The 27,104-nt window shown below is 40.5% G+C and overlaps 1 protein-coding gene across 2 annotated transcripts in view; it reads right to left on the bottom strand.

The window, feature by feature from the left end:
- egfra (epidermal growth factor receptor a (erythroblastic leukemia viral (v-erb-b) oncogene homolog, avian)) overlaps nt 1-27,104 on the bottom strand; it is a 262,679-nt gene that overhangs the window by 48,443 nt on the left and 187,132 nt on the right. The window contains exons 7-14 of one of the 2 annotated variants that reach the window (XM_060824858.1): nt 24,727-24,868; nt 24,007-24,123; nt 18,841-18,967; nt 14,598-14,671; nt 12,507-12,597; nt 9,226-9,425; nt 8,314-8,446; nt 1,353-1,443 (exon numbers count right to left, since the gene is read on the bottom strand). In XM_060824858.1, coding sequence (XP_060680841.1) covers nt 1,353-1,443; nt 8,314-8,446; nt 9,226-9,425; nt 12,507-12,597; nt 14,598-14,671; nt 18,841-18,967; nt 24,007-24,123; nt 24,727-24,868 — 975 coding nt within the window. Of the gene's footprint in view, nt 1-1,352; nt 1,444-5,816; nt 5,957-8,313; nt 8,447-9,225; nt 9,426-12,506; nt 12,598-14,597; nt 14,672-18,840; nt 18,968-24,006; nt 24,124-24,726; nt 24,869-27,104 lie in introns of those variants that run through there. The other variant, XM_060824859.1, reaches the window with a different exon arrangement.

The raw sequence follows: 27,104 nt of genomic DNA, 5'->3' as shown, positions 1-27,104 counted from the left end.
ATTTTCAACCAAAGAGAATTTAATCTTATGTGATTTATTCAATCGTGCTTTTTTTTGAAGCCACTCACCCTTCAGTTCAGTACTGCCCATTCAGTTTTCACTTAACCAGATGAAAAAAAACCCAAAGGCTGAAGTACAGAGATGTCATGATATTTGGCACAACCAGAAAGCAAACAATTATCTTTCTAGAACTTTCAACAGAAATTTGTAGTTCCATATTCTCAACTATCAGATTCTTGGGGCTCAGTAACTCTGGCTATTACACTTCAAATTAGCAATAACATACATGGAAAACAGCTGTAGAATTGTTCCCAGAAATTGGTTTCTGAAAATGGTCAACTGTCCAGTAAACTAAACCTTGTAGATAATAAGCTCTCATGAGCAATTCTATCCTTTTTCTTAGAGAATTAACTCCTTGCTGAGATTTACTAGCTAACTTTTGTTGCCTAAGGCATTTTTTGTCAAAAAATTCAATATCATTATAGATACCCAAGAATCAGATTTTCAAAGCTGAAAATGTGTTGCTGGAAAAGCGCAGCAGGTCAGGCAGCATCCAAGGAGCAGGAGAATCAATGTTTCGGGCATGAGCCATTCTTCAGGAAATCAGATTTTCAAAACAGGGTTGGGAGCACCTCACTGGAGGGGATCTGGGCCCAAATGCATGCCTAAACTTTGTTGCTCTTGCGGCCTGATTTGTAAATGCAAATGCAAATTCCCTAATTGGTCAGGAAGAGGGCTTGGCACAAACTTAGAAGTGCTTTTAAATAAATCATAGTTAATATGAAATATGAATGCCGACATAAAAATGGAATTGCTTTTGGAAAGACACCTCGTGATCTTCTGAAATATAACCAAGCCATTGTAGATGGTTAAACATCCATGTCAAGTTGGATGGGTATGAGAATTTACTGTCCCCGAAGCTATTTTCTCCATTTTCCCCATGTTCCCCATGTTCCATTGACTATAGAACAATAAAATCAGAGCAATTCTTGGACGCACATCTCATTCTCAATTTCAAATTGTGTATTTATTTTCCAGAGGACAGAAATTCTATCAGGGCTGCTTTTGATTTTATTCAGAATAAACTTGCCTCTCAGCAGCCTCTAAAACCACTTTCTGATAGCCCAATATACTTTACTAATCATCAATTATTTGTGAAGACTGAAGGCCTCTTAAAAGCCTCATGGTTTCCTTAGTGGTATTTGTGTCTATTTTTTAACCATCTTTAATAGCTACTTTGCCCTTATCATTTCTTTTGTATTAATTCCGGTCATTTTAATTGCTATTGCATGCAGTATTCAATTTTTTAATAATGTTGTTTTTCAATTTTAGTCATTTTAATTTTGACTTACAGAACTAGTACAGGTTACGGACCCATTCTGAGGTTTACATTCTGAGTCACACTGGATGCATCTGCGTTGATCCTCATACTCTCTTAACTCCCTTTACAGAAAAAAAGAACAAATTGATAGTTTGAAAATTAATATTTAAAATAACATTAAATGTTGATAGTAAAAATCATGTTCTTGCCTAAACATTTTCATACTGATACCAAAAGACAAATAAAACATTGTTTACTGCATTGAGAGTATCCCAGCACTTTATGAGACTATATGTAAACATCAAACTCATTCAAATGATCAGGAGAAAGTGTGGGGATTCAAGATGGCGGTGACCCAGTAGGCCAACTTTGCTGAGCTCTGCATCAGAACCCAGACAAAGTGGGGCACTCACCCTCCCTTTACTGCTTAATTTGTTGGAAATAACCATTTCCCAACCCTTAGAATGATTTAGTACCAGTTCTGAACAGTTTGGAACAGTTTAGAAGATGACCAAGGGGAAGGGAGGATGGGGATAGCATCAGGCAGGGACTCTTCCCCCCAGGGACTCTCTCCACCCCTCTGCCCCCCACAGCAACAGACATTGACGCCCCAGGAGACTCACCTGCAGAGCAGAGTCTGATCTCTGAGTTCATGAAACTCCGAGAGAAGATCGATTCGTCAATAGAGGAGACCCTAGCTAGGCTTGAATTGATCTTGGTCATGCTGCATAGGCAAGACCAGGAGACCTAGCGCCTTGGGCAGTGTGTTGGGGGTGGGGGTGAGGTGGGGGGGGTGGGTTGCGGAGCAACGGGCCGCAGCTTCCAAGACCACGGCCAAATCCTTGGCGGGTTGGGTTCAGGCCCTGGAACACCAAATGCGGGCCTTGGAGGAGCAGGTCGACAACCTCAAAAATCAAGGTCATTGGAAGAACATCCAGTTGCTGGGGCTTCCCAAACAGAAGGAAGAAGGCCAGCTCATTAGCTTCTTGGAGCAATGGCTCCTACATTTTCTGAGGTTGGAAATCAAGGTAGGCTGGGTGTAGGTTGAGTGGGCTCACCAGGTCGCAGTGCACAGGCCCAGATTGGACCAGCACCCCCGCCCGGTTCTAGTGCAACTCCAGCATTATGGAGATAAACAAATGATGCTGGAAGCCTCTGGAGCACTGGGAAAGGATCCTCAGGCTATGATATATAAAGGATTCTCTCCAGTTGTGATTCACAAGAGGAAGGCCTTTGTTGAGGTAAAAGTGCACCTGAGGGACTCGAATATCCAATATTTTGTTAGATATCTGGCGATACTGCGTTTCAGCTACAAAGGATCCGTGTTCAACTTTGATTCACCGGAAAAGACAAAAGACTTCTTGGATGCTTTAAAATAGATTGACTGGCTTGAATTATATGGACAATTATTTTGTTTTGTTTTTTTTTCTATGTAATTTACCTGGTTTACCTGGTTGTTGGGGATTGGTCTTGGTTTTCTTTCAAATATATGTCAGGGTCATTAATATTTCTCTTTTTTTTGTTTCCTCTCCCATCTCTCTCCCTTCCAGTCATCCTTTGTCTTGGGATGGGTGGTGGTGGTGGTGGTGGGGGGGAGGGGGGCGGAGTGGAGAGAGGTCATTCTTTTTTGTTCTACCAGGAGTGCCTAGGATTACAGTATGGAGGGGATGGGTTGAGAGCCCACTTTTAACTTTCTTGTCATAAGATATTGTTTTTCTTTGCTTACTTTGTGTTGTCTGGAGCAGGAGAAAGTGAGGACTGGAGATGCTGGAGCCCTGGGTTGAAAAAACACAGCAGGCCAGGCAGCATCAGAGGAGCAGGAGAATCGGCGTTTCGGGCATAAGCCCTTCTTCAGCAATCTGTACATTCCTGAAGAAGGGCTTATGCCCGAAACATCAATTCTCCTGCTCCTCGGATGCTACCTGGCCTGCTGTGTTTTGTCTGGAGCAGGGGCATAGCTTCAGTTAGAAGGATTCATGGTGGGGCTAATGGGTGGTATGAGCACCCCCCTGTGGGTATGTTATATGGTGTAGAAGTAATTGTTAGAAGTTTTGATTTAGTAGTTTTGGAATTTGCATTTTTAAACTTAAATGTTTATGGTTTTCACTCAGTGAGCTACGAGTAGGTTCTTCCTCCCGGGGGATCATGAACTGTTTCAGATGATCATGGCTAGCCATTTGTTTAAATGGTGCACCTGGAATGTTAAGGGGAGTCATTCACCAATTTAGAGAAAAAAAGATACTGTCAAGCTTTAGAAAAGAGAGGATTGACGTAGCCTTGTTATAAGAAATGCACTTAACCAATAAGGAGCATTTGAAGTTGCAACAGGGAGGATACGGCCAGGTGTTTTTCTCATCCTTTAACTCGAAAAGTAGAGGAGTGGCCATTCTCATCTAGAAGAACCTCCCATTTCAAATGCTAAGCCAAATTGAGGATGAGTGCAGGCGATTCATAATACTGAAAGCTTTAATACATGGAGAGGAATATGGGATTCTGAATGTATATTGCCTCCCAGTGCATTCCCTTAAACTCATAATGAATGCACTTTCTAGATTGTTGGCCCTTGGGGCACGTCATACAATTATAGAGGGAGACTTTAATTGTATTATTGACCCTGAGATAGGCAGGATGCCTCAGGGTCTTGCAGGTATCAATCTAGGCAGTTGATGTACCTGAACAGGATTGGGGTTGGTGGATGTGTGGAGATGTCTTCATCCCAAAGGTCAGGATTTTATCTTTTTTTCCCTAATCCACATATGTGCTATACTATAATTGACATTTTTTTATCCCATAGGTCTTTTTGAACTTGGTACTATCTTGCAGAGTAGGGAACATAGCCATTTCTAATCATGCAACAGTGTATTTGGAGGTCAAGGCCGTTGATGTTGGGATGGGGCTCCTGGCACAGGCGCATGGACCTTTTTCTCCTGAAAGGCAGCAAGCTTATAGAGTATTTTTCATGGGAGTTTGAAATCTTTTGAGATATTAATTTAGGTACGGCCAGCGACCCATCAGTGCTGTGGGAGACTGCCAAGGCCTATGCACGGGATTTAATTATTTCTTACTCAGCGACCTGAAAGTGACAGAAGGGAGAATGTTTGCTCGAAGCTCGCCTGAAGGCGGCTGAGTTAGCATACTTTGATAGGCCACCCATATCTAAATTACATCGGGTTACCGTTCTTAGGGCTACTTTGAATGCTGCACTCAGCCAAGAGGGAAATCTCCTTTGTGAAACAGAGATTAGTTGACTATGGTGATAAATGGGTAGAAATCTAGCATACTTGGCCAGAAAGAAGAATGCCCCCCATTCTATTATATCCATCAGAGAGAGTGCTGGTACTCTTAACTTGCAATGTTAAAAAGATTAATGCAGCATTTAGAAAGTTTTATTTTGAGCTGTCTCAGTTGGTGAGCTATGAGGTCAAAATGATGTGGATGGAATTCTTCTTTAAGACCCTGAACCTTCCAGGTGTAACCCCAGAGCAGGCGTCCTTTCTGAATGCCCCCCTGACAGTACAGGAAGTGGTGAGGCTGCTCCAGAGTGGTAAAGCGCCCGGACCAGATGGATTTCAAAGTGAGTTTTATAAGAAATTTATAGACAGGCTGGCCGGGCCACTCTTGGATATGTGCAATTACTCATTCAGTCAGGGCTGCTTCCCATCCTCTTTGAGAGAGGCAAATATTTCTCTTATTCTTAAGAAAGGAAAAGCCCTAGGAGAATGCAGTTCGTACAGACCCATATCATTACTGAACGTGGATTTTAAAATCCTGTTGAATATATGGCGTTAAGGCTGGAAAGGGTATTGCCTTTTATTGTAAAGGAGGACCAAATGGGTTTTATTAAGGGTCATAGGTCTACCAACAATATTAGAAGAGTATTAAATATAATTCAAATATGTCAGCAAACAGCGATCCCGGGTTTGGTAGTCTCCCTGGATGCAGAGAAAGCATTTGATTGCCACTCTCTCACCACAATTATTTACACTGAAGATCGATGGATCCCAATATAACTGCCCTGGAGGTAGGGTCAGGCAGACATAAAATCACCCTCTATGTGGATGTTGTCCTTCTCTTTTTAACTGATCCAATGACATCTGTACCCTGCTTAATGTAAGTGATGAATCTATTTGGATTGTTTTCAGGGTACAAAATTAATTTTATGAAATCGGAGGCCATGCCTGTGGTGGGGTCTTACTAGTATAACTAATTTTGGGGACGGAACCAGTTTCTCCTTCAACATAATCTTTTTTTTTTGTGTGAGTTCAATTCCTGAACTCGCTGAGGTAACCATGATGGTCTTCCTTTTCAACCTCTTCCTTGAGGCATAATGGCCCTCAGGTTAAACCACCACTAGTCACCTCTCTCTTGTTCTCTCTAATGAGACAGCAGCCCAATTGTCTGGTAGAACTATGATGACTTTATCTTTATTCTCAAAGCAATATATGAAAGGAAAAGTGCTACTCAATGTTAGTATTAATGCAAGGGCACAATATAATTAGCTCATCTCCACTTTTAATTCAATAATTCAGTTTCTCACACAATTCAATTTATTTTCCGAAATTACAACTTCTGTTTGTCACTTGTATTGTCAAATCTTAGTTTCTGATATTGAAGCATTCAGCTGGTAAAGGTTCCCTGTGGGGTGAAAGCGTAGTAAAGAGTTACAAGTCACAGACACATATCAATTAAAAGTTTCAAATTGTTGCAATCTGCCAAAATATGTAATTTGATTAACCCCTATCCGCACAGCATACAAAATTATTTTTAATACATAGAAGAGGGAAAATAGGAGAACATTACCAAATTACTGTTTTGGAAGTGCATTGCTGTTTCTTCTTTGGCACTCAGTCACAGTCTTGGAACACTGTGTCTAGCAGCACAGTGGGAGTATCTACACCACAGTTACAGTGGGTGCATCATTGTCACCATCTCAAGAATAGTTAGAATGGGCAATAAATGGTGGTTTTGCGAATGACAACCACGTCACATTAACAAATAACAAAAACAGGATACATATGTATACACTATCTCTACGCATCCACATAATATCCAGAATAGTAACAGGCCATTTGACATTTAAATAGTAAATGAATCTGACAGATACATATTGACCAGAATACTGGGAGAATGCTACTCTTTGTGAATTATGCCAGTGAATTGTTTGTCTACAACTGACAAGGATGGTTTCCGTAAAAATCCCACTTAATAGTACAGCACACAGTAGGGCAAGCAAGACAAAAGATGGAAAATTATAGGCCGATTAGTCTAACCTCGGTTGTAGGTAGAATTCTAGAATCTATCGTTAAGATTGAGATTTCTAAATTCTTTGAAGTGCAGGGTCGGACTTGAACAAATCAGCATGGATTTAGTAAGGGTAGGTCATGCCCAATAAACCTGTTAGAATTCTTTGAAGAGATAACAAGTAGGTTAGATCAGTGAAACCCAGTGGATATTATCTACCTAGACTTCCAAAAGGCCTTTGATAAGGTGCCTCATGGGAAGCTGCTAAGTAAGGTGAGGGCCCATGGTGTTCGAGGTGAGCTATTGGCATGGATTGAGGATTGGCTGTCTGACAGCAGGCAGACAGTTGGGATAAAAGGTTGTTTTTCGGAATAGCAGCTGGTGACAAGTGGTGGCCCACAGGGTTCAGTGATGGGGCCACAGCTGTTCACCCTATATATAAATGATCTGGATGAAGGGACCGGGGCATTCTGGCAAAGTTACGAAGTTAGGCGGAAGGCAGGTAAGTTCTAAGGAGGTGGGGAAACTGCAGAAAGATTTAGACAGTTTAGGAGAGTGGTCCAAGAAATGGCTGATGAAATTTAATGTGAGCAAATGCGGGGTCTTGTACTTTGGAAAGAAGAACACGGGCATGGGCTATTTTCTAAATGGTGAGAAAATTCATAAAGCCAAAGTACAAAGGGGTCTCAGAGTGCTGGTCCAGGATTCTGTAAAGGTTAACTTGCAGGTTGAGTCTCTGGTTAAGAAAGCAAATGTAATGTTGTCATTTATCTCAAAGGGTTGGAATGCAAAAACAGCGATGTGCTTCTGAGACTTTATAAAGCTCTGGTTAGGCCCCATTTAGAATACTGTGTCCAGTTTTGGGCCCCACACCTCAGGAAGGACATACTGACACTGGAGTGTGTCCAGTGGAGATTCACACGGATGATCCCTGGAATGATAGGCCTAACATATGAAGAACGGCTAAGGATCCTGGGATTGTATTCATCAGAGTTTAGAAGGTTAAGGGGAGATCGAATAGAAACTTACAAGATCATGCATGGCTTAGAAACAGTGGATGCTGGGAATTTGTTTCTGTCAGGTGGGGATACTAGGACTCATGGGCACAGCCTCAGAAATAGAAGGGGTCAATTTAAAACGGAAATGAGAAGACATTTCTTCAGCCAGAGAGTGGTGGGCCTGTGGATTTCATTGCCACCGAGCACATTAGAGGCCGGGACATTAAATATCTTCAAGGCAGAGATTGCTAAATTCTTACCCTCGCAAGTGCGGATAAGTGATGTTGAAATGCCCATCAGCCAATGATTGAATGGCGGAGTGGACTTGATGGGCTGAATAGCCTTCCTTCCATTCCTATATCTTATGGACTGGAATGTTCCCTCAAATCTTTGGACATCAGCATTTATTTACCACAAAGGAAATCATGGGATCAAACAACATACGAGGTAGCTATTCCAGCCATGCTGCATATATGCTAGTCTTCTGAAACAACAATCAATTACTCCTCTGCTCTTTCCACAACACCCCTTCCATGTTTTGACCAAATAGCCTTTCAAAAACAATGATTAAGTTTGCTTTCAGCATCTCTTCAAGCTGTGTACTCCAGACCACAAATCTGGCAGGTTTTACTGGGATTGCCATTGGCTGCTGGAAACCAGACATGCTGGGGGCCTGCATTTGTCCCAACATTATTGCAAAAACATCCTTTATGGCCTCATCAATCACTCCAAAAAGCTTCACACCTTACTCACCCCTCATTAACGTTGCACTTCCCAACACACTCCCTTCCACGTTCATAATGGCGACAGGAGAAGCACTGAGAGGGTCCAGGGCCCCAACAACCATCGTCCGAACATAGTGGATGGCAGACTTTATTTTCAGCGACTAAGTAAATAGAAACAAGAGCGAGCTTTCAGGTTTGAAAAACATGTTACAATTAGATGGCACATAAGAAATATATTTTAATTTTCTGAATGGAATGCAACATGATTGACCATAACCAAATTGATTGTTTTAGGGCTTCACAACACAAGTACAGGCTGCCGCTAACTATGAAATAAGAAATTTGTAATAGTGATAATATTTAAGAGATGTTGGAGATGCCATTGGCTGCCACTTATGTAGCTTAGTAACTTATGTTACTTGCAATGTATCAGCCCAAGCCTGAATATTGTTCAAGACTTGGTGCACATGGAGACAGAGTGCTTCAGTAACTGTGGAGTTATGCCTGAAATGTCAAACCTCTTGCTCCTCAATGCTGCCTGACTTGCTGTGCTTTTCCAGCACCACACTTTTCAACTCTGACTCTCCAGCATCTGCAGTCCTCACTTTGTCCAAATTATGAATGGTGTTGAACATCGGACAGGATTAACTCCAACCAGTACACAACTTTTCTCCTGGCCCTCATTGGCTCCAGTTTAGTTCAGACCTCTTCACATCACATTTAAAAATATTTTGATGGAATTAAGTAACTGAGAACATTTAATGTTATTGAACTAATAGCATCAAGCTCCAAGTTAGAAAATAATTTACATAACAATGCTTTTGACACATTCAAAACAAAGATAACAAATGAATAGTTTCCAGAACTTCAGGGCCAAACAAGATTTGAACATGAACAAAAATTCAAACATAAGAGACTTTGATTAAAGTTATTCACTTACTGCATTGTGTCTTAGGTTTATTTGGTGTTATTTTCAAGGACTGTCTGTTAGATTTGAAAAGTTTCTTCCATTGTATGGTTTCAACGTAGCAGAGTTTCGAGTTATTGAAGATGCTTACTTGACCATCACTAATCTCCTTGAGTGAACGCAATCCCAGAGAAGTAATGTTCAGGTTCACCAAAGCAAGTGATATGCTACTACTAAACACATACAGAAACAGAAAGGTGTAAGGTAGAGAAAACTACAACTGTCAATCACACAGTTGCTTAGGTCCAAGGTCAAAACAACTTATGTTCTTTCATACAAATAAAATGGATAAACACACAGTTAAAAAAAAAGTTTTCTAAGTGCTGCATTCGCTGTCTGATTCCATGTTCTTAAATGGATTGTAGTTGCTTTACAGTTTTGCAAATCTAAACTAACCAATAGCAAAATCAGATTAATGTATATTTCTATAGAGTATGTAGAAGTACAAATCCATATTCCAATACAAAGTATTCTTATTAACAGCTTAATAAATTTATACCCAATATAAGACAGTGTCTAATATTAGGACATGCTATTTTTGTTGAAGAACTTTTGCTGCATATTTCCTTCATTACAGCGGTAACTAAACTTCAAAACTCACTGTAAAACACTTCAGAATATCCCTTCATTTTTCTTTCTGTTGTAATGGTGTAAGTAAATACTAGAATTAAGCTGATTCAAGCTTCATCTTATGAATTCAAAATAGATTAAGATTCAGTTTTCTTTCAAAAAACACATGCAAGGTAAAACATGTGAGGATTTAATTTACATTTTTGTTAGAATTTATTCTCCAATTCTGGCTCTCCATTTCAAATGGTTTAGATTATCTATATCGGTACTGCAGTCATGTCTCTGTCTTTAGGCACTGAGGAGTCTTTTTTTGCTCAATATATTGTCACTAGTTTATTAGTCAGTAAGAGTCAACTTAACAACAACCTTGGTACAAATTTTAAATGAAGGTTGACACTTTTTTAAAGGGGAAGGTAGGGATTTTTTTTTAGATCTATGTCTTAATCAATTCCCAATCACAAAAGGCTGCTTTGCTCCAAGATTTATCCAACCTGGTACCTAGTTTCAGGGAGACAGTCACAAGATGACTGGTTGTCTTGTTAACCAATTTTCCCTTCTTCTCCCAGAGATGAAACCCAATGCTTGCTTTGTATCTCTCATAGGAACAGCAATAGATTATTTGATCACTTGTGCTTGTGTTGGCATTTATTCAGTCATGATCATTCCTGATCTATACCTCAACTTAATTAACTTGAATTTGCTCTGTATGTCTCAGACACCTTGACCTAACAGAACATCATCAAATTCAATGGTGAATATTTCAATGATAAGGAAAATAATAATTGATCCAGCTTTATACTTTAAGGGCCGAGTTCCATGTTTTCACTACCTTTGGCATTCTTAACTCATGCAGTTTTAACTCCAATCCTCATACCAGATGAAGTCTGACCCAGGTTCTCAACAAATGAAGCATCTACCGTGAATTGGAATTACAACTCCTTTGAGATAAAAGTTTACATTTTAATTTCTTTCCTGATTATCTTTTGTATTTGGCCAAAATTAGGTTCAAAGATTGGCTAAAGTTAAGAAGTTTATATCCCACTATGTCACAACAGTGTAAATCAATAGACTGGGATGCCAGCAAGCAGTTGTACTCTAATCATCATAATATTAAGTTATGCATTAATTATGAACCTTGACATTTCTGTATAACGAATTTAATGTGTAAATGCTAATATGCCACATGTCTTCATTTCCAGGTCTTAAAAATATGACAGAAGTTTCCTTAATGCATTTTTGATTATATTTACAATGTCAGAGTCATAGAGATGTACAGTATGGAAACAGATCGTTCGGTCCAACCTGTCCAAGACGACCAGATATCCCAACCTATTCTAGTCCCACCTGCCAGCACCTTGCCCATATCCCTCCAAATCCTTCCTATTCATATACCCATCCAAATGCCTCTTAAATGTTGCAATTGTACCAGCCTCCACCACTTCCTCTGGCAGCTCATTCCATACACATACCACCCTCTATGTGAAAAAGTTGCCCCTTAGGTCTCATTTATATCTTCCCCCTCTCACCCTAAACCTATGCCCTCTTGTCCTGGACTCCCCAAACCCAGGGAAAAGATTTGGTCTATTTACCCTATCCATGCCCCTCATGATTGTGTAAACCTCTGTAAGGTCACCCCTCAGCCTCTGACGCTCCAGGGAAAACAGCCCCAGTCTGTTCAGCCTCTCCCTGTAGCTCAAATCTCCAACCCTGACAACATCCTTGTAAATCTTTTCTGAACCCTTTCAAGTTTCACAACATCTTTCCGATAGGAAGGAGACCAGAATTGCATGCAATATTCCAACAGTGGCCTAATCAATGTCCTGTACAGCCGCAACATGAGTTCCCAACTCCTGTACTCAATACTCTGACCAATAAAGGAAAGCATACCAAACGGCTTCTTCACTATCCTATCTACATGTGACTCCACTTTCAAGGATATATGAACCTGCACTTCAGCTCTCTTTGTTCAGCAACACTCCCTAGGACCTTACCATAAAGTGTATATGTCCTGCTAAGATTTGCTTTCCCAAAATGCAACACCTCGCATTTATCTGGATTAAACTCCATCTGCCAAGTCTCAGCCCATTGGCCCACCTGGTCAAGATCCTGCTGTAGTCTGAGGTAACCTTCTTTGCTGTCCACTACACCTCCAATTTTGGAGTCATCTGCAAACTTATTAACTGTACCTCTTATGCTCACATCCAAATCATTTATGTAAATGACAAAAAGTAGTAGACCCAGCACTGATCCTTGTGGCATTCCACTGGTCACAGGCCTCCAGATTGAAAAACAACCCTCTACCACCACCCTCTCTTCTACCTTTGAGCCAGTTCTTCCAAATGGCTAGTTCTCCCTGTATTCCGTGAGTTCTAACCTTGCTAGCCAATGGGGAACCTTTTCGAACGCCTTACTGAAGTCCATACAGATCACAGCTACCGCTCTGCCCCCATTAATCCTCTTTGTTACTTCAAAAAACTCAATCAAGTTTGTGAGACATGATTTCCCATGCACAAAGCCATGTTGGCTATGCCTAATCAGTCCTTGCCTTTCCAAATACATGTACATCCTGTCCCTCAGGATTCCCTCCAACTACTTGCTCATTGGTCTTTAATTTGTAATTAACTTAAAACCTTGTTGCCACGAATGACAGTTTCTAATAAATGATAGCTGGATGAACAACTTACCGATGTTGTGTTCGGCCTCGTATAATTTCAAGATTTTCAAAAACTTGAAGATTCTTATACTTGTCTGGCCAATTTTGAATAAACAAATACCCTTGTGGAAACAGAAACATTTTGAATAATGAATTATATAATGCATGTGAACTTCAAATAACTATTGTATCATGAAGACATTGCAGAATATTACTGCATAGACCTTCAGGGCTTCACTACCAAATTGTGCTCTCCAGATAGATTCCCCCCTTTCCACGTAATTTTTAATAAAGAACAAATGCAGCTATTTTAAAAATGAATCATCTACACAATTGTTTTCTTATCTTTTAAAGAAATTTGATCTGGAACCAAACAACAGTTTTCTCAAAGCTGATTTTCACAAAAAAGGAAATTAGTAATGTTAGGCAGTCAGTGTTAATTGTTCACAGGAGTAATTTGGAAATGGGGAAAGAGAAACCAAATCTCTCCAAGTTTTCAAATGATATGGAACAAGTAGTGGGAGCATTAAACAAAAGGTAAATGGTTTCATTAAATCATGGAGTGGTGGGCAACCCGGCTCGACTGATGAGCTGGGCAGATGGATGGCAGATATTATTTGACATTAGCAAATACAAAAAATCATGGGATTAGAAAAAGATCATAAGAAGGGATAATATAAACTCCATGATGAGTCAATACAGGGGAGGTATTAAGAGATATAGTTAACCTTAGCAAGCTGAGTCCCTGCAGCACAATGTGGGAGCAGTGGTTATTGTTGGAATTAGAGCCATATTGCTGAACTCAAGAGTAAGGTGGGGTATGACGAAGTCTGAAGAGACTGGGGACAGGATAGATGGGCTGGGGAAGAATAGATGGGGATGTGTAACCTGTGTGGGTTGTGGTGGATGGGGTGAGTAAGGGAGAGCCTCCAATAGGCCCAGGAATCTTCAATCAAGGTTGTCCCTTCCCTTTGTCCAGCACCAAACCACAGAGTAAAAGCTCCAGGCTTCCCATATACTCCAAACCACCGTCCACCACAGTTAAAATACTGACTGGGTAAGATATATATGACTATCTATTGATTACTTAAGTGCCTTACTAGGCCTAAAGGCAGATGGGCTGCCCAAAGCCTCTCCTTTCCCCAGTAAAATTTCAGGAGAAACTGAGGACTGCAGATGCCGGAGATCAAAGTCAAAAAGTGTGGTGCTCTGAAAGCACAGCTGGTCAGGCAGCATCTGAGGAGCAGATAATCGACTTTTTGAGCATAATGACATTCCTGATGAAGAGCTTATGCTCAAAATGTCGATTCTCGTGCTCATCGGATGCTGCCTGTCCAGCTGTGCTTTTCCAGCACCACACTTTTTGACCCAGTAAAATTCTAGACAGATCATGATTGGGTGAGCTAGTGACAGAAAGTACACTCACTCACCACAACTATGTACTTTTAAGAGACAAGCTCATGGTATCATCAGTGTATCATAGCACGTGATCTGAGGGTGTCAAGAACTTAGTCCTCATCTTAATTGGGCCATTTGAAGCATGCCATGAAAGGCAGTGTTTTACTGTTTGTTATCAAACAGCTGAGTATTAACTCCAATACTGAAGAGTAAAAAGTGAGGTCTGCAGATGCTGGAGATCAGAGCTGAAAATGTGTTGCTGGTTAAAGCGCAGCAGGTCAGGCAGCATCCAAGGAACAGGAAAATCTACGTTTCGGGCAAAAGCCTGATGAATTTCCTGTTCCTTGGATGCTGCCTGACCTGCTGCGCTTTAACCAGCAACACATTTTCAGCTCCAATACTGAAGTACCTGTGACTGTAACATATGCATATGTCAGGAACTGTACAAAATGTCTAGGTAAGCTTTCATTATACACATCTAGTTCTTATGTTATGGGAGTTAACAGGAAGGTTGATACGTCTGGTACAAATACCCTGCCAGAGGCTAAAACTCTCACATACTGGCAGATCATCCACCTTTCAACTTAGCAGCAGGGCAATATAACATCCAGCACTGTTGAGCAAATATCTCAGATCCCTGATCACTCCAGAACATATTTTTGCAAATAAATTTCATTCTATTTTACTATGGAGAGACCTGGAAGCAGTTTTCAAATTAACCAACCTGTTATTTCTTTCACTGTTCTGAAGACTTCCAGCTTTTCTGGAGGCATGGGAGTCGTATTTGTGAAGGAATCACTAAAATAGAAAGACATAAATCCAGAGGACAACTGAGATTTCAAGTAAATACAATTTCAATGAGGTTACACTGGATCCTTGCAAAATTCACATGAAATCAGCCAAACCAATAAAAATAAAACTGATATGTTTTAAGCTGAAATTACATTCAGTGCAAACAGAGTATCTGCAATTTTTGCAGATACTTTTCTTTTAACATTCTCATGAGGGTATGACTGCTGTGGGGAAAGTTAGCACTTACTACTTATTCTTAGATATCCTTGACAAGCTGATGGTCAGCTGCCTCCTTGAAAACTAAGTGACTCGCTAAGTATTTCATCGGGGAATTAAGAATCAACCCATTGTTACACATCTGAAGTCACATTACGGAATGGATTGGTAAGAACAACAGATTTCCATCCCTGAAAAGACGTTAGTGAACTAGATGGGTTTTTGCAATAATTTGGTAGTTCTGCAATGATGGATATTCATGGAGTTGGGAAGACTCTGTCATGTTTTTAAAATTACAGACCAGACCCAAATCTGGGATTCCTACCTCCATTCCCAACACTCCAATACTTTTTAATGTGGACAGCTGACTATTCAGCTATATGTTGTTTGTTATAAGGCCAACAGGATGGAGTTTGATCCATATCCTTATTCAGGAAAACTTAAGGCCTGGTGCCTGCCTCTGCCCACAGGATTATTATAGCATAATCTGTAATTCATCAACCATCGATTAACAGAGGATGCTACACAGAGCAGAAGAAGAACTAATTTAATCAGTCAATATAATGCATTAAAAGAGTTACATCAATGACCTGCCTAAATAATTAGAAACCAACAGCTGTTGTGGTCAGTCCAAACTAAAGGAACGCCATATAATAATATCTACAATTAGATGCTTCCTCCATGTTTTGCAGAACAGAGTCATTAGACATATTTTTCAGGCAAATCGTCAAAACAAAACATTGTAAGACCTTACTGGGTAAAACAGGAAAGCGAAATAATTTTTGTTGCTGATTGTATACATCGGAATAGCATATCTTAATCAAGTTAAAATCCGCAGGGTGTGACATTGACATTATTGGTGTATGAGAGTTTGTAAAGTACTCACAATGACAAGTTAAAACATAAATTTTGTTGGTAGAACTTTTTTACTGTATTCTATGACAAAATTATTAGTAAGAACAATGAACAAAACAGAAAGTCCACGTTAAAAAAAGTTAAAAGTTAACCAAATTACAAAATATGTGAAGTGTGTTGGGAGTTGCACATGTGAACCCTGCGGCATCCATATTGCAGCAAAGTCAGAGGAAATTGCCCAGGAAATTTAATATTCTACCAGACAATTCCTCTACAGCTGGAACCCTCCAAAAGTATCGGTTTAAATTCAAGAGTTCAGAGCATTCAGCTGCAGTTAAGTAAATTGTTACTCAAGAAAAATTAAACTATTTAACTCCAGAATAATTATTAAACTGACTCCCACCCCACCTCCAACTTACCTCTCAAACCCTCAGACACTGACTCAACATCCTGCCTCTCCCTCAGAATTCAATACCCTTCTCTGCCCCAAAACCTGACATTCGCCTCTCCACTGCCAGACCAAACATCACTCCCCAGATTGATAACTGTCCTTTCCCCCTGGCCCTGACATATTATTCCCTCGCACCGCTAGACATGATTGCTGCTCCTCACTGACAGACCCAACACACGCCTCACATCTGTGACCCAGTACACTCTTCCCTCTATATGGGGCTCAACATCCTCTCCTCCCCCACTGTTGTCAGATCAACCTGAATTCACTCACCACTGGGTGCAATATCTTCCCACCCTCTGCTCTCTCCCTTGGCACTGACAATCTCTCCTACCCCAAACCTACTTATTCTTCCCATAGGACCAAATACATCCCTTCACTCACTTCCAGACTCAACATCACTATCCTCCCACTCTTGTACACCTACTCTGGGACCCTACACCTCTGCTTTCCCCACAGGAAGGGACAAACCTAATAATCTCCTCCTTCCTCTAATCTAACCACTTCTCAAGGGTAATTAGGGATAGGCATGATTGTCTTGCCCTGACTATTCTGCACTGTGAGGGACCTGTCAGATTTAAAGTAAAGCTTCACATTTCTGAAGACACCCTAATCAGAATCTCCTGTCTGAAATGTGAAGCTCTTTCTGAACGTATAAAATGAGTGAGAGGCACTCTGCTTATGATTAGATTAGATTACTTACAGTGCGGAAACAGGCCCTTCGGCCCAACAAGTCCACACCGACCCGCCGAAGTGCAACCCACCCATACCCCTAAATTTACCCCTTACCTAACACTACGGGCAATTTAGCATGGCCAATTCACCTGACATTCCTCTGGATGTAGGTTTGCTCGCTGAGCTGGAAGGTTCATTTTCAGACATTTCATCACCCTACTAGGTTACACCTTCAGTGAACCTCCAGATGAAGCTGGAAGCTTCAATCAGAAGCTCACTGAAAATGTTACTTAGTATGGTGATGAAAAGTGTGAAAACGAACCTTCCAGCTCAGCGAGCAAACCTACATCCAGAACCTTAACCTGAGCTACAAACCTTCTCAAACCTTGCTAATATCATTCCTCAGAAAATTCAGCCTATTCATATAAAATCAATTTCTTATGAACAGTGTTTTCTGTCTCAGTGAATGATTTAACAAACTTGACAAAAACTTAATGCTGGGTTATTTCTTATTTCAGAACATGTGTCACATGTGGGTGAAAATTCCACTATGGCAAATGCGAAACTAATCCAATGCAAAAAAAACTGGAATTTTGAAAAAGCTAGTCTAACGGTGACCACTTAACTAGTAGTTGATTGTTATAAAAACCCATCTGGCTTACCTAATGTCCTTTAGGGAAGGAAATTTGCTGTCCTTATCTGGTCTGGCCTACACATGACTCCAAACCTGCAGCAATGTACTTGACTCATTTTTCTGCTTGACTGCTTTTCATCATTTATATATAACATAGGAAGTATGGTTGCTAAGTTTGCCGATGACACCAAAATTGCTGGTATTGTGCACAGCCAAGAAGGTTACCTCAGAGTACAAAAGGATTTTGTTCAGATGGGCTGAGTGGCAGATGGGGTTTAATTTAGATAAATACAAGGTGCTGCATTTTGAAAAGGCAAATCTTAGCAGAACTTAAACACTTTATGGCAAGGTCCTGGGGAGTGTTGCTGAACAAAGAGACCTTGGAGTGCAGATTCACAGCTTCTTGAAAGTGGAGTCGCAGATAAATAGGATAGTGAAGACGGCATTTGGTATGCTTTCTTTTGTTGGTCAGTTTATTGAGTATAGGAGTTAGGACGTCATGTTGTCGCCGTACAAAACATTGGTTAGGCCATTTTTGGAATACTGCATCCAGTTCTGGTCTCCCTTGCTACAGGAAGGATTTGTGAAACTTGAAGAGGTTCAGAAAAGATTTACAAGGATGTTGCCAGGGTTGGAAGGTTTGAGCTATAAGGAGGGGCTGAATTGACTGGCTATTTTCCCTGGGGCATCGGAGGTTGAGGGGTGACCTTATTGAGGCTTACAAAACAGGAGGGACATGGATAGGATAAATAGTCAAGGTCATTTCCCTGGGGTGAGGAAGTCCACAACTAGAGGGCATCAGTTTAGATGAGTGGGTAAAGATTTAAAAAGGGATCTAAGGAGCAACTTCTTCATGCAGAGGGTGGTGAGGTGTCAGAGGAAGTGGTGGAAACTTGTACAATTGCAACATTTAAAAGGTATCTGGATGCAGATATGAATAGGAAGGCTTTCGGGGACATGGGCTAAATACTGGCAAATGGGACTAGCTTTATTTAAGATATCTGGTAGGCATGAGCGAGTTGGACCAAAGGATTTTTTTTTCCGTGCTATACATCGCTATAACTCTTAACTACCCCCTAAGGTAGGCCGAACAAATCACTCAGTTCATGTGACAATTCGGGATGGATGATAAATTCTGGGCCAGCCAGTGACACCCATGTTCCATGAGTGAATAAAACAAAAAGCAATGTTTTGTGGCACAGACATGGTTGGCCAAAAGGCCTATTCCTGTGCTGTATTGTTTTATGTTCTCGTGTTATCCCTTAATCTGTAAAGGATCTGCTCACTGGTTCACCAATCATGAGACAAGATTTAAATATCTTTAAGGAAAGAGAAACAACTCACCCTTTGAAAGCCACTGATAAAAAGATGACATTTCCATTAATTTTGGTACAGTTTTTAAATGAATCAATATTTGAAGAATTGATTGAGATTGCACCCTTGAATGCTGGAGTTCCTAATCCATTGCAATCTAGAGAAGAGGATAGAAAGACATTAGAAACAAGTATATTACAAAGAAGTGACATGTGCCTTTTTAAAATCAAAAAACTTGCATTAATGCAGTGTTCGTCATGAATTTTGCATGTTCTAAATTGCTTTATAGCAAATAACAGTTTTCAATTGTGGTTACTGTTCTAATGTGAAAAACTTAGCAATCAATTAGCACACAGCACATTCCCACAAACCACAAAAATACAATAGCCTGTTTTTGTAACATTAAACGAGGGATTACTATTAAGCAGAATATCTAAGTCTTCTTTAAAATTGCACCATGTGATCGTATGCATAGAACTGAGAGGCAGACAGGAACTTGGTTTAAGCTCTCATCCAAAGAGGAGCACCTCAGGGTGCAGCACTCTGACCATTCTGAACACAAGTGTATGCTTAAACTATGTGCTCAACTCTCTGGAGAGGTGTTCAATTTCTATTTGGAATATGCTGCCAGAAGGAGATCCAATCATAACTCTCTGGATAAAGATCTGAAGGGAATAAGGAAAGAGCAGAAAAGTGAAACAATTGGGAGTGGCTTTTTAAAGAGCTGGACTGCACTCATGGGGTTGAGACAGCTCAGGGTCAGGATGCACTCCACTGTGAACTGACTGCTGTTTGAATAGAATTTCCAATGTGCTCCAGACCTCAAAACTCCCATAAGAATAACATTCAAAATCAGAGCCTTCCCTGCAGTAACATCTGTGCAATTCAACTCTGCAAGGAGGGATTTCCTGTAAGGATTACTGGTGCATTCTCTCCATATCCAAGCTCTGGTTGGTTCTCCAGATACATCCATTGTGCTGGAGGAGATAAGGGGTGCAGTGAAACCCTCTCAGCATTGAGTCTTCCCTTTCTCTATTGGGAAGTTGACGTGGTAGGTTTTGCACATAACATTCTATATGCAGCGGTTACGTCAGTTCAAGGATTCGTAAACCACCCATATTTTCTGCAGGCTTGAGTAGTCAAGAGTTCCACATTAATGGGAATTTCAGAACATTGCAATTCCTTTTCCATTATCTGAGGGGCATTTTCCTTAGGTTTTGATTGCATTTCTGCACCATGCTCCTGTTCTTTGGGCACACGATATGGGGGGTGGAAAGCTGAATGCAGTACAAAGGAACCTTGTTTATCCGGCATTCGTTTATTTGAATTTTGTATTATCTAGACAAGATTGCAAGATTGGCTAAACTGTGTTCTCCGGCATCCGATTATCTGGCATTCAATTATTCAAATGAGATACTCCCTGACTGAGTCCTTCGGATAATGGAGATTCCTCTGTATAGACCTTTGTTAGTCTGTAGTAGGCCTGACAAAAATGGCGGATATGATGTAAGCTCTGTGTTTTATATATATTTTCAGTATCATTTATAAAAAGTTGGGGTTCTTGGTTTCTGTATGTTCAAGTCAATAATTAATATGATAGTATTTCTGTTGCTACAATGAGGCTTAGCTTTAAGATGATTCGGTTTTGTGTACATTAATAGGATTTTACAACTGAACAAGACAAATTAGCGGAAGTTTAGAAAGATAATTTTTTTTAAACGGAGGGAAAGCACTTCTAGACAGAGTTTTTATTAATTTTATTTTGAGTTGTGAACAGTCCTGTAAAGTCCTTGGATAAAAATGACTGTACAGATTGGGGATCCTGAGATGGGAAGAATATACTGAAGGTAGCATTACTCACAGAGCAGAATTGTTAGGATAAAACCCTGAAGAGGATACTTGAAACTGCCTGAGTTTAAGTTCAGATGCATGAATAATTCAAAGAAGAGGCTTTCTGTAGTTTTAGTCTAGAAGTTAAAGTCGCAAATGACTTAAATGTACTGAGGTGTAAGAGACATTGAGAGGGAATGCATTGCATCATTGCAAGTGTCACTTTGATTTGAAAAGTTTTTGTTTTGCTGCAGTAAACATATGGTAGCTCTTGCCAAGGAGTTGAACATTTATTGATTTCATTTATTTATTTCCTATTTGTTTCTTCAAAAAAAAAGAGGTTTAAGGAGAGATAAATTAGCTAGATAGCTAGGATGTGTTCCAAAGTAATCAGACTGAGCCGATTCAATTCCTTTCCTGGCTGAAGTATTACTTGGGGGCCAGGCTCCTGGCCTGGTCCCATAGCGGTGGATTAGTAAGCCTTGGACAACGACAGCATGCCATGAGGAGAGAATTATAAACAGGGTGTTTCAAAAGAATTACAAAGAGACACTTTCGGTGTAAGCTCAATAGACTAGATGACTACCATGTGGGTTAGAATAATGCCAACAGTGTGTGTTTGATTACTGCTCTGGCTGAAGCAGACTGGGGGACAGCAGTCTCCTGCTGCTTCTTGTAAGTACACTGGCGCTCCAGGAAATGACATATAATTTGATAAGTTTTTGCTTTGTTACAATAACTTAAAAATGCCTTTTAGAAGGGATTGACCATTAATTTCTCAAAGGTCGGTAGAGAGAGAATTTGGGGGGTGGGGGTGGTCAGTTGAGATGACAGCCTGCCTCTCTGTCACGGTTGCATTCATGTCTCTGTGTGCCTGGAGAAGGAACAGAAGGAGGTATCAAAAGTCTTGCTGCCTTCTGGGACTGTTGGGTGCTGTGGAGGAAGCTCGAGTGCACCACTGTCACCAGAAATCCGATTTTAATTTAACGTTCCTTTAATGTTTTTGATATAGTGATATAATCTTGCACCCCTTCACATGAAGACTTAATTGACAACTGATACTAGAAAAAAGGTATAAAGAGTGATCCATGGGCCATTGGCAGCTTGGTTGATGATTATAACATTGTTATAGTGTATAGCTCTCCTATGCACAGCCTGATTCACTTTTATATCAATTGTAAAGTCTCTTTAAGACCCAAAGCAGAGTCAAAACACCAGATCTTGTGAATTTGAATGTGACAGGGTATAATGACATAATCCTGCAAGATACTAGATTCCCTTTTTGCTAAGTTTCTGTTCTTCCTTTTAAATAAAATATTTTTCTTCTCATTTTTTAACCATAGAAATCAAATGAGTAATCAAGGGCCAAAAAAAAAACACCTAGTCCAACACAAATATCCATAAGCAAATGCGTTTTCAACAAATAGTTTATGAAAAACATTTGATTGCCATTCAATGCATTAACATTTAATGATATTCACTAAGGTATTCATACAAGTCAGTAATCCAATGCTCCTGAGGAAACTGAGTGTCTTATCCAACAATATACCCAATGGATACATTGCTTGATAAAGGGTGAATTGGTCCAATATAATGGTTTGTATTTTTTTCATTAAATCTATCAAAGTGAACTTCATGTTGAAACAAAAACTTGCTGCCATATGAGCATAAGACTCAGGAACAGATGGAGGCCATTCAGTCCATCAAGTTTGCTCTGCCATTTAATGAGATCATTGCTGACCTAATGATCCTCAACTGTGTTCACTGCTTTTTCTCTAGCCCCTCTCCTGATCATTGCGTATATTATTGATTTGAATGTCGGCCTCAAAAGCCATACCAAAGCTTGAAGGTGGTATCAAAACAGGTTGTAGGGTTAACTCTTTAGAACTCTTAAGGAAATTCTGCGGGAGTGACAGGCTGAAGAAATGAACTAAACATGGCAGATGTAACTCAATGCCTCATTTCTGATGAAGAGCTTAAGCTCGAAATGTTGATTCTCCTGCTCCTCTGATGCTGCCTGATTGGCTGTGCTTTTCTAGCAACACTCTTCGAGATGGAATTCAATGTCAGTAAGGTTAGAGGTGTTGCACTTTGCAGTACGATAAACAATTTGACACCAAAATTGGAGGTGTAGTGGACAGTGAAGAGGGTTACCTCAGATTACAACAGGATCTTGACCAGATGGGCCAATGGGCTGAGAAGTGGCAGATGGAGTTTAATTCAGATAAATGCAAGGTGTTGCATTTTGGGAAAGCAAATCTTAGCAGGACTTATACACTTTATGGTAAGGCCCTAAGGAGTGTTGCTGAACAAAGAGACCTTGGAGTGCAGATTCATAGCTCCTTGAAAGTGGAGTCGCAGGTAGATAGGATAGTAAAGAAGGCGTTTGGTATGCTTTTTTAAAAATTGGCCAGAGTATTGAGTACAGGTGTTGGGAGGTCATGTTGCAGCTGTACAGGACATGGGTTAGACCACTGTCGGAATATTGCATGCAATTCTGGTCTCCTTCCTATCAGAAAGATGTTGTGAAATGTGAAAAGGTTCAGAAAAGATTTACAAGGATGTTACATGGGTTGGAGGATTTGAGCTATAGGGAGAGCTGGACAGGCTGGGGCTTTTTTCCCTGGAGTATCAGAGGCTAAGGGGAGACCTTATAGAGGTTTACAAAATTATGAGGGACATGTATAGGATAAATAGACCAAGTCTTTTCACTGGGTTCGGAGAGTCCAGAACTAGAAGGCATAGGTTTAGGATGAGAGGGGAAAGATATAAAAGGGACCTAAAGGGCAACGTTTTCACATAGAGGTTGGTACATGTATGGAATGAGCTGCCAGAGGAAGTGGTGGAGGCTGGTACAATTGCAACATTTAAGAGGCATTTGGATGGGTATATGAATAGGAAGGGTTTGGAGGGATATGGGTCGAGTGCTGGCAGGTGGGATTAAATTAGGTTGGAATATCTGGTCAGCATGGTTGGACCAAAGGGTCTGTTTCCATGCTGTACATCTCTATAACTCTATGAATCTAGTAAAATAAATTGGCTGAGAATTACAGAATCACATGATTATTACAGTGCAACAGGTATAAAATAGCAGGGGAAACTTCATTTTTACAAGGTGTTATGAGCCAATTGAATTCACTTCAAGGGAGTTTGGTTGAGGTGGGAACAATGTAAATACTCAAAATTGGTTCAGACAGCTGGATGAAGGAAAAGGAGATAGGAAGATCTGGGAACAGGATCAATAAGACAGTTTTTTATGTAGAGGATAAACCACAACACCAGCTGTTGCACAATATAATTTGTCGTTTTACTCAAAAGAGTCACAGTCCATGCATGTTAAATGAATGACAGTTCATTGTTATCTACCTTTTGGACAAGGTCCATCACATTTTTTACACTTTCTCTGGTCCCCTTCATCTACTTCATATGTACGAGGGCTGCAGGTTCGAACACAAGAGCCGAGGTCTGTTACCACATAGTTATCTAAAATATGAAGAACACAAACAATCAAAACATTCAAAAGAGATTTCAAAATTGAATTGCTATTGCTCAGTTAAATTCAATATAAAAGCAATTTAATTTCAAAGTCTGAGGAAGGAATCCTGAGTCAGAAGTATAAAGCTTTTCAGGATCCAAACATTTATACATAGGCACATTCCAATTACGAACCTCACTTAATCACCAGTACTGACCCTGAATACTCACAACAATGGATCATTGTTGCACAATGCCTCTATCAAGTATTTTCATGTTAGAATTTTGGTTTCCCTCACCCACAAAAGCAATGGGAACCAGACAGTTCCAACATTTTGGTTTCTCATCTGCTTGATGGCAACAACTGTGGTTCAGGTTATAATCTGGACTGGAATTTCTGAAATCAGATTCATGATAAATTGAGGTTAACTATGGCCCTATTATCTGCCCTTCACTTCCCCCAAAGCTAACCATTAGCTGGATCACTGATGAGATGGTAAAGGTTCAGTGGACGTCTATCATCTTTTAATCTGCTACTTTCATAGCTACAGAACTACCCATGTATAACAGCTGCTGCTAAAAATGAATATTTTCAGAACATTCACAACATACGGGGACACTTCTTCACACAGGTCGCTCCAAAGCTGTATTTCCCATCTGGGTTGGGTTTCAGCTGATACGTGCGTGTATCGTAGATTTCCAAACGAGGACATGATTCTTTGCAGGTATCTCCATCTCTGAACCTCTGACATGCCTGAGGGAGAAGATAACATTAGCTAATTTCATATAGTTGTTTCTTTATATCGTTCTGCTCATTGTATCTGCTGTTGACAGTAATATGCCCTATTATTAAGGTCAGTGCATTACCGTGGAACACTCAAATTCTGTAAATACAATTCAGTTCACAAGTTAAAAATAAACATAATCCAGGATTTCATTTCACCTTAGTCCCCTACAGCCAACACACAGAATAAAACAATGAAGTCCAGTCACTTGCCTTTAAACTTTAATGAAATGTGGCACATAAATCACAGTTTTGATTATTGTAAGGATTACCTGTTACTGCTGCCTGTCAAGACAGTGATAAAACTGTTCCTTATTCTAGCACCCAGAGACTTCCTTTTGAAAAAGAACTAACACTAGGAAGTAAGGATGTTCTGACAATCTGAATAAAACACTGCTTCAGCCTCAACTGGACCATTACATCCAATTCTGGACAGCAAACTTGAGGAAGGATGTGCAGTCATTGAAAATCTGCAGAAAACAGTTGCGAATAGTTTAGAGGATAACAGGAGTGGATAGACAAGGGTGGAGCTTCTCTTCTTTGGGAAGACAGGATGAAACGGAGATTTGCAAGTGCTTAAAATGACAAGACGTCAGGACAGAGCAGATAAAGAGACCTGTTCCCAGCTGCAGGAGGTTCAAGAACCAGAGGGCACTGATTTAAAGTCATTGGTAAAGAATTGGGACAGCATGAGGATTTTTTAAAAAAAAACATAATGAATGGTTGAGCTATGGAAAGCACAAGGTGATTCGTGGGTGATTGTGAGAAACAGGAGGAGGAGCAGGCCTTTCAGCCACCAGCTGTGCTCCACCATTCAACAAATTGCATTGGGACCTTCACTCTACTCTCCTGTATTGCCAGTCCCAACCCAGGGATATGATGGGCTGAATAGTCTTCTTCTGATGATCCTATGATTCTGGAGCTGTCCTTCCTTGACCTCATATGCAGGAAGCTCAGGACAGTCCTCAGCTAAAGCAAATATTTGTACTAAGGTCAAAGGAGAATTGGATGAACAAAAGAACAAGTATGTGTTTGTTGTATTTGACAGCACACAGGGATTTTACAGGGAACAGAGCAGCTTTTCTTTCTTCACTGATGTAATATTATGGGTTTAATTAGGAAGATTTCTCAGCTTTTGAGAGGATTAGAGCCAGCGATTCTCTGATCAACACCGTCACTGTGGGGCAGGGAGGTAAAGAGGCATTGCCTTACAGCAACACAACTGGAACATTTGCCAGATTGTGAGCCATTCAACTTAACTGGAGCTGACTGGTGAGCATCTCAGCAAACACAGTCCTTGACATTGAAGGTCTGCCTTGCTAGAAACTTACTTGATCAACAACTTCCAGCAGACTGTTAGTTGAGGCCCAGTCTTCAGGGGATTTAATAATGAGACAGTATTTGGTTTGCTAATGCTTCCCCCTTGATCCCCATCTATTGTTTCAATTGTGCCCAGATTGGGACAAATTTAGGGCCTGCCGTCAATCCCGTGGCTGATTGTCCTGGCTTCCCAGTCAGGAACTAGCCATGTACATCTTCTGCTGAGAAGGCTGTCAAGTGAACACATAAGGGCCTTAATTACTCGTGAGCTGAGAAAGTCCCAAGTGAAGTTCCTATCCAGTAATGAAGTGCAGGGAAGGGAGAGATGGTCAATTATTTCTCCTTCTTGTTACCTCTCTGACCATTTCGAGGGAGGGGAAGTTGTACCCACAGAATGAAATTATTCAGCCTAGACTCTCCACTGGCTCACTGCAAGATCATAGAACAATATAGTTCAGTACAGGCCCTTCGGCCCTCGATGTTGTGCCAACCTGTGGAACCAATCTGAAAGCCATCTAACCTACATTATTCCATTGTCATTCATATGTTTATCTAATGACTATTTAAATGCTCCTAAAGTTGGTGAGTCTACTACTGTTGCAGGCCCACGTTCCTCACCCATGCTACTCTTTGTAAAGAACGTACCTCTGACATCTGTCCTATATCTATCACCCCTCAATTTAAAGCTATGTTCCCCTTGTGCTAGCCATCACCATCCAAGGAAAAAGGCTCTCACTGTCCACCTTATCTAACCCTCTGATTATCTTTTATGTCTCAATTAAGTCACCTCTCAACCTTCTTCTCTCTAATGAAAACACCCTCAAGTCCCTCAGCCTTTCCTCATAAAACTTTTCCCCAAACCAGGCAACATCCTAATAAATCACCC

The sequence above is a fragment of the Hemiscyllium ocellatum genome, chromosome 5 (assembly GCF_020745735.1).
Source record: "Hemiscyllium ocellatum isolate sHemOce1 chromosome 5, sHemOce1.pat.X.cur, whole genome shotgun sequence".
Lineage (NCBI taxonomy): Eukaryota > Metazoa > Chordata > Chondrichthyes > Orectolobiformes > Hemiscylliidae > Hemiscyllium > Hemiscyllium ocellatum.
Note: the sequence above shows the minus strand (reverse complement) of the source record. Positions and strands in the feature narration are given on the sequence as shown.